This window comes from Lutjanus erythropterus, chromosome 8 (assembly GCF_056507025.1).
Source record: "Lutjanus erythropterus isolate fLutEry1 chromosome 8, fLutEry1.hap2, whole genome shotgun sequence".
In the NCBI taxonomy this organism is placed as follows: Eukaryota; Metazoa; Chordata; class Actinopteri; order Lutjaniformes; family Lutjanidae; genus Lutjanus; species Lutjanus erythropterus.
Window position 1 is genome coordinate 42,046,017 of NC_139324.1, and position 12,979 is coordinate 42,058,995.

The 12,979-nt window shown below is 38.8% G+C and overlaps 1 protein-coding gene across 1 annotated transcript in view; it reads right to left on the bottom strand.

Moving 5' to 3' along the window:
- LOC146323353 (polycystin-1-like protein 2) overlaps positions 1 to 12,979 on the bottom strand; it is a 68,158-nt gene that overhangs the window by 50,196 nt on the left and 4,983 nt on the right. Inside the window, 5 exon segments of the mRNA XM_084723928.1 lie at positions 476 to 614; positions 2,060 to 2,170; positions 6,055 to 6,243; positions 6,338 to 6,496; positions 10,001 to 10,329. Coding sequence (XP_084580054.1) covers positions 476 to 614; positions 2,060 to 2,170; positions 6,055 to 6,243; positions 6,338 to 6,496; positions 10,001 to 10,329 — 927 coding nt within the window.

Consider the following 12,979-nt stretch of genomic DNA (forward strand, 5'->3'; position numbering starts at 1 on the left):
TTACAGTAGTAGCATGCAGTCTAGCTACTCCACAGCATTACTGCCCATTACTGCTGTAGATGAGATGAGGCAGGCTACTGTTTTGTTTAGTGTCTATTTAGATCATTGACTGTGCCTTTAATTCTGCACACACACTCTTGTGTACTTGCTGTTCATGTGACCTTTAGATAGGACTGATGTATATGGCTACATTTAAAAATGTAATAATATGAAGAAGGAAATGATGGACCTACACAGTAAGTACATGAGTAAAGATTAACGTATAACCTTTAACTTTCCATGTTCCTTTTTTCCATTCACGTGGTGTTAATATGGTTTTATTATGTGATGTATTTTAGATCCATTAAGTTGGATCCTTCATTTTCCATAATGCAAAATCAGTGGTGGACAAATAATTGTATTTTTTTTTTTTTACTCTTATTTTAAACACACATACTCTGTCATTGTCGAACAGTCAGTGAAAGCTCCTACTCACCCCTCTGGACTGTGCATATAAAAAACATGATCATCTCCGGTACTCAGCTTGCAGCTGAGGTATAAATGTAAGAGCCACTTCACACTGATTGTGACATCATTAAAAACAGCAGCCACGGCGCTCACCGACAGCGTCAGACCTGGAGGGAGAAAATGAGCAGAGGTGTAGCCTGCAGCCAACGGGGCTTCCATGAGAAAAGACAAGCGCAGATACAACAGGGATACTTAATACACGTCAGAGAGTGTGATTCATCATTTTTTGTTGTTTCATGAGTTTTCATGAGTAACAAGTGACTTTCAAATAGATATGATGAAACAGATTGAATCAAATATGTTTCCTGTATGGCTGTCGTTAGAAAAGTCTATAACTTAACCACTTGGACTAAATAAAAAAAAAAAACAAATTTAGGAAAAAAGAGGCCCTTTTGCCGCAGACATTTTGACCTGTCACAGGGAAAACACAGGTTTACCAGATCCATTATGGATGGATGAGACATGACAGTGTTTCAGTGAGCCAGCCCCTCAAACTGAAGCAGGTAAAGAAAATTCATTGCATTATTTACAGCTGTGACTTTCTGACTGTGTCATGTCAAAATGTCTTCCGTGAAAAGCTCCTGGGAGTGGGGGCGGGAGAGGCGGGGTGCTGAGTGATGCCAGAGCTAGAGTCCCTGCATCGCTGAGTGAGATTTGCCAGTATCCTCTCAATTAAATAAACAGAATCCAAACAATATTTAGTCTTGATATCTTTTAAACTCATAAATTAAAATGTGCTGTAACATAAAACATCAATAAAAACAGAGTTCAATGCAAATCCTTTTCCACAAAGACAAGATATTTAATGTTCAAAATGAAAAAAAAATATTTTTTTTGTAAATATGCAATGCCTGAAACGTTTCACAAAAAAACATTTCAGATTGTTTTTGGAAGTCATGAACGTCGTCTCCTTGAAGCTGAAGTGAACAAACATCCTGATGGTTACCGGTGTTAGTGTACATGGCATCATGGGTAACTGTCACATCTGTGAAGGCCCCATTAATGCTGAGAGTCACACAGAGGTTTTGGAGCGACATATGCTGCCATCCATTCACAGATGCACTTGCTATTCCAGCAAGACGATGCCAGGACACATTGTGGACGTGTTCCAACAGCGTGTCTTCATAGTGAAAGAGTTCAGGTACTAGACTGACCTGCCTGCAGTCCAGACCTGTCTCACATTGAAAATGTGTGGTGCATTATGAAGAACAAAATATGACAACAGAGACCCCGGACTGTTGAGCAGCTGAAGTCGGATATCAAACAAGAATGAGGAAGAATTTCACTTTTAAAACCTCAGCAGTTGGTATTCTTAGTTCCCAGATGCTCACAGTGCTCTTTAAAGAAAAACATGATGTGTCACAGTGGTAATCACGTTCCTGTCCAACCTTTTTTGGAAAATGTTGCAGACATCACATTCAGAATGAATTGAATATGGGTCGAAAAGGATTTGCAAATCACTGCATTCAGTTTTTATTTACATTTTACGCAGCATTTCAACTTTTGTGGAATTGGGGTTTGTATAATTTTGTATCATAAATCTGTGACCAACCATCTTTGCAGTGGTAGTCCAAAGACAGGTAGCTCCCCAGCTGAGGACAGGGTTCACCAAGCAAGTTCACAACCTCAGAGATGTGGCAGATCTGACGGCCGTGGCAGTGTGCTGGAAAACACATGGAGAACGTAATCAATCAACACAGCAATGATCCTGACCTGATGAAAAGTTTTTATTTAGCTGTTCTAGTGTTCCAGTGAGACAGGTTTGTGCTTTTACTCAAATATCCTCCAAATGACCACTCAGGAGGCCATCAGCATTCATCATTATCACAGTTTGTACTTAGGTGATGCTTTTAACATGAGCACAGAAACACTTCACATTCATCCTCACGTGCACTCACACAGGCCCTGGGCGGCTCGTGTTCAGTTTCTTGCTCAAGGACACTTTGATATGTAGACAGGATGAGCCGTGGAAAGAACAAATGCAAGAAACTACTAGAAGGCTTCTTTGAACACCTGAGCTTCAGCCGCAAACACATCCTGACCATTATAAAACGAGGACAGAATTTCTAAATTTTAGTCTATTTCTCTATCAGACAGACAGACAGATGAATAAAAAAATATGGTAAAAGGTCAGCAGAGGATGTTCTGAGCTTAGCTGCCATTTGCAGAAGTTCACCTCACTTCAGAGTTGTGTTACATTCAGTGGGCCACAGAGACAATGGCCTGTCTGAAATGAGAAAAGATAGATATTCAGTGCACGGCAGAGGCAGACTCAGGGTGGCTCCTGAGGCTCAAGCCCCGATGTTCTCTCAAAAGCCCTGTTCTGAAAATGACATTGTACAAGTAAATTCTCTCAAAACCTTTCTTAAGTAAAATTATGGAAATATTACCAGATAAATGTACATAAATTAAAAGTATTCTTGTTGCAGTAAAATGTTCCCTGTTATTATGTGTCTGATGTTTTTTGATTAATATTATTGCATTAATGTCACTGCTGTTTTTATCCCTGTAGATGTTAAAGGTTGAGCTCAACTTAACTACTTTAGAGGCCACTGTTCACTTGTTAAATCTGCAGCAAGACATCATGGTCTGTAAGACCATCAAATGTCTCTAACATCACTGTCCTGTGAGAACCTTGTATCTCTAAAAAGTCAGACAACAGCCTTATTTCAGCTTCATGGATTAAAAGTTCAATATTTGCCTCTGGGATGTAGTGTAGAAACATAATTCTGGATAAAATCAAAGTAAAATATAAAATAAGTACAGTACTGGATGTAAATGTACTTAGTTTGCATCACTAACAGGTGTGAATGTGCGATAATGTGTTCTCCAGTGTCTTTTTTCCACTTTAAGTTCTCAAGACATTTCAGTACAGATGCAAAAATATTTTAGTGGGTGCTGAAGGAAAAAAAAAAAAGTTATTTCACTACAAAAAATTTGCAGTCTCTGGGCCCAACCCCCTGAACTCCTCAATACCTAGATCCGCCCCTGGTGCACGGGTCTCATGTTTTCGAGTTTCATAGAGTTTGATCTTCTTTTATAAAATACATAGACACTCTGTCTTTTGTTTAATGAAGTCTACTCTCTGAAAAGAATATGCTAACCTGGTGTGAGGCTGATCAATTTTGCAGGAATGGCTTGCTGTGATCGTGCTGATCAGTGATGCAGTTGCAATGTGATTTGAGGTGGGTTTTTTGCATCACTGTTCTCATTCTCAAGTTCTTAGGTCTGTGGAATATGATATGTGGTCCAGGACATGTCTGTCACATAACTGCATGTTGCATATCAATTTAGAAATAAAGCAACTTGCTGGAAAAAAATAGTAAAATGACTGTTTGGAGGTGAATTTGTATGCAACACACATCTACTTTTCCAGAACTTTTTCCTCTTAACCAGACACAACACTTTGACATCACAAGCCTCTTTCACCCATGCACTGTTAGTGTATAAAAAGGGAACATTAGCATGAAATTCCAGCTGAGAGAAGCACAGACGCATAACATTAGCATTGTATACATAAGCATGTATATTAAAAGAAAGTCCTGTTGTTTCTTCAGAATATACCAGACACTTCAAGACTGCAAGATGTATGAGAGCAAAAAATCAAATTAGACGAGGATACAAGCAAAGCTTCACTCATTAGAAGCTGTGTCAGTGCAGGTTTTATGTAAGCTCATGTTTAACAGCCACACAGGATCAAAAGACTCTCTGAACTCCTGTTTGATGTATATAAAGTGGCCTTGAGAGCGCAGTGCACCGCAACTGAAGAACACACATGCAAATAAACAAACAAGTACATTTAGAAAACACGTCTTCATCAACTTGACATGTGCAGGATTTAGCAAACCAGTACAGAAACAGGCTGCAAATACCAGTTCAACCAGTGCAATTCCAGAGGAGGATAGTGCTGATTGCTCCTTGCACATGCTTGAGCTGCATACTTTTTTTTCTTTAGCTTTTAGTTTGCACTGCAGCTGCCCTTGATAAGTACATACTATTGCATGCAGTATGCAATGGGACATAATAATGATAATTATACTACTACTATTGATAATAATAACAATATTTACAGATCACTTTACAAGGAAAATAAACATTTTAAGAAATAAAAAGAGTTCAGCAAGTTAAAACTCAGGTATAAACAGGAAAGGCTCTGATAAAAGTGTGCTTCAAAAAGGGATTTAAAAGAGATCACTGACTTGGCTGACCTCATTTCCTCGGCCAGATTGTTCCAGAGCCTCGAGACTCTGACTCAAAACGCCTGGTCCTCTTTAGTTTTCAGCTGTGCCTGTAGATCAGACAAAAGACCTCTGCCCGAGGATCTCACCATCGGATAATACTTTTGTTTTCCTATTCAGATACTACTATGACATAGATCTATGTATCTCAGTGCTATCTGTGTTCCAGTACCCATACTATCATACTATTTAGTATCCTAGATGTGTGCCATGTCAAATGCAACATGCCCAAAACACCAGGATGCCCCACTGCATCCAGTTGCATTTTGCGAAATGCAAACTAGCATGTTTCTCTGTCTATTCTGACCCACAGTTTGGGGTGTGATGGATGTGTGAGCAAGAGGGTCAAAGTTCAATGGAGCATTTGCAGACCGGTGCTGCAGATCAGACTGTGCATGTACAAAGCAAATACATAGAAACAAAAGAAAACAACAGAAAATCAATGAATGCATGATACATGGACTGACTTCAGTAACTTCATGAGTCACAAATGGAGGCACCAATAAGCATGTCGAAGCTGTGTTTAGCACTTCTCAGTGTCCTCTTTGTATTTGCAGCATGTTTTTGTATGTGGTTGTGTTTCTGTGTTGTGTTCAGGTGTTTTCTTGTGCTGCAGTGCGTTGAGCTTCCTCAGCCTTTGCACCTGCAATTAAAGGTGTTGTACCACTCTGGACCAGCGTTTAATTCTAAACTTGATTAGGACATAAACGTCAGATGAATTCAAAATTAGAAAATGTCTGACTGTGTTCATCTTTCTTTGTGTGTCAGCTCTATTGTAGACTTGTCCAGTGCATGCTGGGAAACAAAACCCTGAACAGGATGAGCAAGTTTAGAAATTGAATGGATTGATGTCCTAGTTTCTCCATCAGTTAAATGCACGAGTCAATATTTACTCTGAAACAGATGGATATCGTTAAGATATCTTTATGCTTTTAAACAATTATTGTGTGCTTTTTCATCCGTTAATGTCCTGATGCACAGTCATGTTTTTGCAAAGAGGCTATTGCATGAGGCATTATGTGCTTTGTATTACCTGACTGTGACGAAATTCAATCTTCTTCTGAATTTAATGACTGTTTTCATGAGGCATCAGTGTTTGTTTTCCTATTCAGACTTTTCTCTTATTGAGTTCATCGGGTTAAATGAAGCTGGGAGAGGGTTATTGTGCAGATCAGATCAGTTCACAGCTCTGAATTGGGTAATTGTGTAACACCCAAACATCAGTTATCGTAATATGATTTCCAACTAAATACTACAGACATAATTCAGGGTTTTTTTGCACACAGAAACTATATGACCATGTTTTTACCTGTTAATGATTCCCCAACGTCCACCCAGCCGCACTCAAGCTGTGTGGGAGTTGCTGGCGGGGAGCGCAGGGATCGGCAGTAATAAATGTTCTTACGACCGTAGAAGCCGCCGTCTATCAATAAGACTTGACCAGACCTGCACTGCAGAGTGGTGTTACGACCTACACACACAATGGATCTCACAGACTCTGTGGAGAATAAAAAAGCAAATCAAAGTGTAACTCATTACAGAGTGAGTCTGCATGCTGCTTTTTTTTTCCAAAGCTTGAGTCAGATACATACCAAACTGGCAGATAAAGGGCAGTTTTTTGTTGCAGTCTTTTGTGGCTTTCCATTGGAAGCCTGATTCTCTCACTATATGTCCGCAGGCTGCTCCGGGCTGTGGGCTGCTCACCCAGCTCGAATGGTTGATATGTTCACCATCGAGCCAAGAGAGAGGACCTGAGGACACAACAGATCTCTGCTCAACATGTTGAGGTTTAAGTATTTTAAGCGTTACATATATTAAAAAAAATATATAGGATGTATAGGGAGATAGTAACATTAACAACACATTTTAAATCTAACGAAACTTTAGTGCCTTGAAGTAAATTGACATGTAGTGATAAAGATGTTATATTTTTTCCAGCATTGCATTTGAGGGTCTTCTTTTCATGTGGGAGAATTTCTCACAAAAATGTTCACACAGATTTAAAGGGCAGTGCCAAAATACGTCTCACTGTTAACAGGGATGAAGTATTTTTGCAGGCCAACCTGAAAGTTAGCATCACTTTGGTTCCCTCCACAAAAAGCCAATCTGATTTTTTCAATAGGATTTTGAATCAGTTTAGAAACTAAGCTCTGAGGCAAAAATAACTTTCATATCATGAGCAGTGCCTTTTTTTAATTTCTTAAGCATAAATGCAATCGCTAGAAGGAAGAAGCAAATGTTAAGGCACTTAAAAGCCTTGCCCGTCTCTTTCAGCCGCTAATGGGTACCGAGCGGGTCTGTGTGAGTTCCCAAGAGGCGGCAACAAAAACACTGGTATGTGACTAGTCAGGCCGATATAGTGAACAAAGCAGCTCAGTCTCATTTCTCTCACTATGCAGTATGTTCTCAGAAAGGGGCAACATATTAAAGCTTTTGTGAGGAACTTTTGTATTTTGTTGATTTTGAAGGACCATGTGGACAAGATTAGTGAAGTTTCCACTGTCATAACCACAAAACATGCTCCACATATTATCCTCCCTATGTACTATTTACTGTAACTTTGCTTGGAAAAATGTAAACAAAGGTTTATTTCAACAGATTTCATGGAGAATCTGCATTAAGAAAAGCTACATAAAAATAGCTGATATTCTCACAGATGGTCTTGTTAACTTAACGTAGATCATATAAAGGCATCAGGAAAAAATTTAGACTGTTTCATAACCAGTTAAAAACTCCTTGTTGCACCTTTAAATGAAACTGTATTAAAGTATAAGGCTGGGATCATAATATACAAGGGTTTTCTGTGTGGTCTAAAGACCACATAGTAGTTTATTCCTCTGCCACTGACCTCCATCGTTGTCCAAAAAAACATGTATACGAGCCACATCGTTGCATTTGGTGGCATGTTTCTTCATTACAGTGAACATGGACATTGTAGATTATATTTATTCCACATCTACTATCCTCCCAAAAGAATCTAAAAAAGAGGAAAGGGACATTTCATCCTCATAGAACATTCTGTGCTCCAGACTTTAGTGGCAGTTCTATTGAAGCTTATGGGAGATGCAACGTCAGTCATGCTATTTGGAGACCAACAGTGAATAAACACACATTTGGGAAAAAAAAAAAGTCAGTGTGTTATTGAAGTGTTTAATTTTTTTTAGAAGTATTTCTTCCTTAAAAGTCATACGACGTAGATATGTCATCTTTTAGTGTGCTTCTGCCACAGGCTTCAACAGAGCAGGGACCAGATCTGACACCAAGCAGAGTCCCTTCATCCTTCCTTAGTTTCCTTGCAAATAAATCAATCACTTTCTGAGACACACAGAGGCTCCCAGTCAGTCACAAATCCTGTGATAATATGGCCCACTTCAATGGAGATTTTTTTTTCTTCTTTTCACACCTCTTGCAAAAATATCTGAGGTGTGTGAAGTCTTTTCTCCCTCCTCAGTGGGAAAGAAAAGGCTTTACAGCAGTTAACAGGCTGTGATTACTGAGCAGAGGGAAAGTGAGGGTGATATCTCAGGAGGAAGCAAATAATGAGAATAAATTAGTAAAAAAAAAAAGATTTAACACCATTTTGGTGTAGACGATTATGATTAACACCTGATGTTTAACCAGCCTCTTCAGTGGTGTGCTAAATTGCAGCATTTGACTAATTGAATCAAATTTTCAAGGTGGTTAACATTAGAGACAAAGAACAGCTCTAAGGTTTTGTTCCATCTCTGTTCTGCAAGGAGGTGAGAGTGGTTTAACTGGTGGTAGATTGGTAGATTATTCATTTTTACAGGTACGCAGTATACCGTGAAAAAAAAATGTTGTGAAAACAATTTCAAGGCAGCACAAAACCTCTAATCAAAATCAGACTCATACATTTGAATTCTGTACTATATTTAGTGTAATAAATAATAAAATGACCATGATATGACCTCAGAGATCAAGCTACACTCCAGCTGCAGCGTCCTTTGACATTTCTGTTCTGGGATGAAATAGCTGCTTTTGTTTGTGTGTTTCATGTTAATCAGAGTTCACATTGATGCTGAATGTTCACTCAGTGAGTAGGTGTCTATTAAAGATTTCTTATGACTCATAAACAATCTTGTAGAGGGCGCAGATGTTTATAACAGTTAAACTGAGCAATATGTTAATGGGGTTTGGCAGGCGGTTACTGAACTGTGACTCTGTGTCTTTTTTCAGAGCAGTTGGCTTTTGTTTTCAGGATAATGGGCTTTATTTTTACATGGACAGGCAATGACAGTGATAAACAGCTGATAAACGGACAGTGGAGGACTTGCGCTCGCTTGTTCTTGTCAAATTATAATCTTGCGCTCCTACAGTGCTTGTGCAGCCCGAACTTTACCAGGTCTGAGGAGGAGGGGGAGAAACAACTCACTTGAACCATACATCGTATATTAAACAGGACTTCAAGCTATTTAATACACAGTCTATTGCTTCAACTCACTATTTGGACTGCTGTACTCATTTTTGAACATGCAACTGTGCATATTTGCTTAAATAATTTACTTTCCTTCTTTAGATGAACCTGAATCTTTGAGTTTTAGAAACACCAATATTATAATAATTTCAAATTACATCCTGTTCTCTTAATCTGCTTTTCTTGTTTCATAAAAAGATGATCAAGAGCTGGTTTCCTTTAGTCTTTTATTTTTGATATCAGGAAGCCTTTTCTAGATGTTTTTTCCTATGAAGTTGAGACACCAGTTTCTCTTTGTCACTCAGAAAGAAGGTTCAGTCTAACGTAAGACAAAATTTTATTTTGTGATCAAATACTGTATTATGTTATGTATGAAAACGGTCCACCTCAGTTGGTTTGTGTTTTTTTTAATTTAAGCCTAGCCTAACCTTCGCAATTATATTAATAATATAAGAAACTGAAATAACACACTAAGGTAACTATAAAATATACTTTCACTGAAACCACATCATTAGGTTGGTAAGGAGCAGTATTTTACTTTTGCATAAAACATAAAACCTGTATTAAATTCAGGTTGCATTAATGCAAACTGTTACATCTGTACATCTGACTTGAAGCACCAGTGATCATAAAACTTGTTACTTGATTTTATAAAACCTAATTCATTTGTGTGTTTCCAGTTGAAGTCATTTTTAAAAGTTAGTCCAACAATTCTGTGTCTAAGGTGGACAGAAACCTTTGGACGTCCCTGTGAGAGTGCAGACTTTCACAGTTTATAGTTTAGCACAGCAGTTGTGTGAATTTATTTGAAAGCTCTTACCATCAGCAGTTGGAGAATACATCAGGTTTGTGGAGGCAGAGGACGCAGCTCCAAACCACATGTCCGTCTTGGAGTCTGAGTGTCTTTGGAGGAAATGCTGAGTTTCTTTATCTGGGATAAAAGCGAGGTGTCCACCACGCTGCTCACACCAAGCCTGGGCACTGAAGAAAGTAAACCGGAGATCCACAAACTCATAGCAGGAGTCTCTGAAGGTCTTCTGGTGGTCTAAACAGGAAACCGTAACCTTCGTCTCATCTTCAGCGCAGGACAGACGGCTGAGTGTGGTCAGGATCAGCAGATGCACAAATGTCTGACACATCTTTTTTTGTCTTCACATTAAAAACAAAGCATTAGTCTCATATCTCTTGTGTTTCTTTTAGTTATTCTGATGTTCTCACACACACACCCTGCCGACATCGTGCTTTTATATGAGTCTGACATCAGCCTCTCACACACCTTGATCTGGGTTCAGTGGAACATTGTTTACCTGACAGGCTCTCTCAAAAACCACTGAATGCATTACCTGTGTACACAGACAGAGCTGCAACAAAGGAAACCTGAGAGAGTGGCATCAACCAGATGGCAAGCCAGCTTAAGGTTAGGGTTTATCAATAATTTATGCCATTTAATGGAAAAGATTTAGACTTTTATATTTTCAAAATATATTCAACCTTTCTTTGCGGTGAAAAAATCAGAAAGAAACTAAGAACTAAAGCCACTCTTTATATATTTTATTAAAGTTGCAGGTTATTTAGTCACAGATACAAAGAGGATTTCTGATACAGATAAAATATGAGAAATCCAAAAAATATTTCTGAAAATAAAGATACAATTCAGATAGAAGTGGTTACATCAATACATTTCAACAATGAACCACATAACATGAATGTATGTGATGTGGTCAACCCGCACACACAGCTCTTAAAAAAAAACCCAATTCTATTAATGATATTAAGGAATTCATATTATTTCCTTCATGCCATTTGATTGGATTGCTGCTACTTGTGTTGTGCCATGCTAACATCATCGTTCTACTCCCCACTGTTCAACTAAACTCCAGTATATATTAGTATGGAACGCTAGTGTTAGCTTGCTGTACTCTGCATACTAATCACAACCAGGTGTAGGAAATATAATGGGAACAACAATGTTTGGCTGAAATATCAGTTTACTGAGAAAGTCTTGAGTGTTGCATCTGTTTCGATCCATCTGTTGTTATCTTCATGCATATTTCCTGCAGACTGTCAAATAACAAGTGGGAGAGTCTAAAGTCATTTACATGGAGGGAGATCCAAGATGTACCATTATTAAGCCAGCACAGAGGGGCGTTTCCATTAGTACTGCTGAAATGCTCTTTTAGGGGGTCTAAATAAGTATGGAATCAGGATATTTCTGTGTCAGGATAGATTGAGTTCACAGCAATGTTTTTTATACTTAAATATTGCACTTGTTGGTTGATTTTGATCAACTTTGGTTCATCTCATATGAGGGGCTTCCAGTACAAAGCCATAGGTGCAGTGCAGTGTTTCTCAACCCTGGTGCTCAGAGACGACTGCCCTGCATGTTTTAGATGTTTCCCTGCTTCACACACCTGATTCAAATGATCAGGTTGTTGTCAGGCTTCTGCAGAGGATTGATGACGAGCTGATCATCTGAATCAGGTGTGTTGGAGCAGGGAACATGCAGGACAGTGGATCCTGAGGACCAGGGCTGAGAAACACTTCCGACTTTATTTGTATGGCACTTTTCATCAAACAAAATGCAATGCTTTCTTCATCCACCACCAACCCTATTAAAAACAGAAACTGACCTGAGGAAATGCTGTCATAAGTGAGGAAACACAAGATGCAGGTTAAAAACAGAAAAAAAAAAAAAGTAAAAAATAAAAAAGGTAAATTGTGAAGTGGAAAACAATCCAGAAAATACAATAAATAAATAAGTTAAAATAAATTAAATGCCAGGTGGGTCTTGGCCTCAGGTCTTCAGGCAGGCTGTTCCACTGACGAAGACCACAGTGATTAAAAAGGAGCCTTGCTGTGAGTTTTTGTTAACTTTGGGGTTAATTAAAAGGCCACTACCCTGATAAACAGGTGGGACTAAGACTGTTAAGAGCTTTCTAAACCAATAAAAGGATCTCAAAATCAATTCTGAAGCACACAGGAAGCCAGTGCAGAGATGTTAAAACTGATGTGATGTGTGCTTTCTTTCTGGTCCTCATGCAGTCTGTGCCTGTGTTTGTAAATCTTTTTTTTTTCCATGTATCCCCCACATCACTTCGTGTACTGCTGGGTTTGCATGTATCACTGTGTGAGATTGTGGGTGTAGGAGACTCACGTCACACACGATACAACTCAATATCAAGTTGCACCCTCAGAACTGCACACAGTAACCACTTTTAGTTCCTGTAATGCAGTCATGAAAGAGAGAAATATGTCCTTGAAAACAACTCCTGTGGTTTCTCCTGTGTAAAACTAGCTTGGATCAATCTATGGACTAAATGCTGTGATGCACCAGCTTGAGTGTATCGATCGAACAGTGGGTCTAAATTCAACCTAAGACTGTGCTGCTTGACGCAATCTCCAGCCATTCACAATGCTGTTGTTTCTTGTCCATTCAAGAAGTACGATAATAACACAGATTAAGAACAAGAATGAGCTCTAGTTCTGAAACAAGTGTCTCTAAAGTGTCCCTCTAGAGGACAAAACATGGTAAAGTCGCCTCTAAAGTGTCCTTCAAGTGGACAAAACACAGTTAAGCGCCCCTTATAGTGCCCTTCCAGAGGACAAAATGTGATAAAGTGCCCTCTAGTGAACAAAACGTGGTTAAGTGCCATCTAAAGTGCCTATTTTTGTGGACAGAAGGTGATAAAGTGCTCCCTAATGTGCCATACTAGTGAACAACTTGTAATAAAGTACCCTTTAAGGTGCCCTTATAGTGGAAAAAAGTAATAAAAAGTACGATATAGGGTGACCTACATGT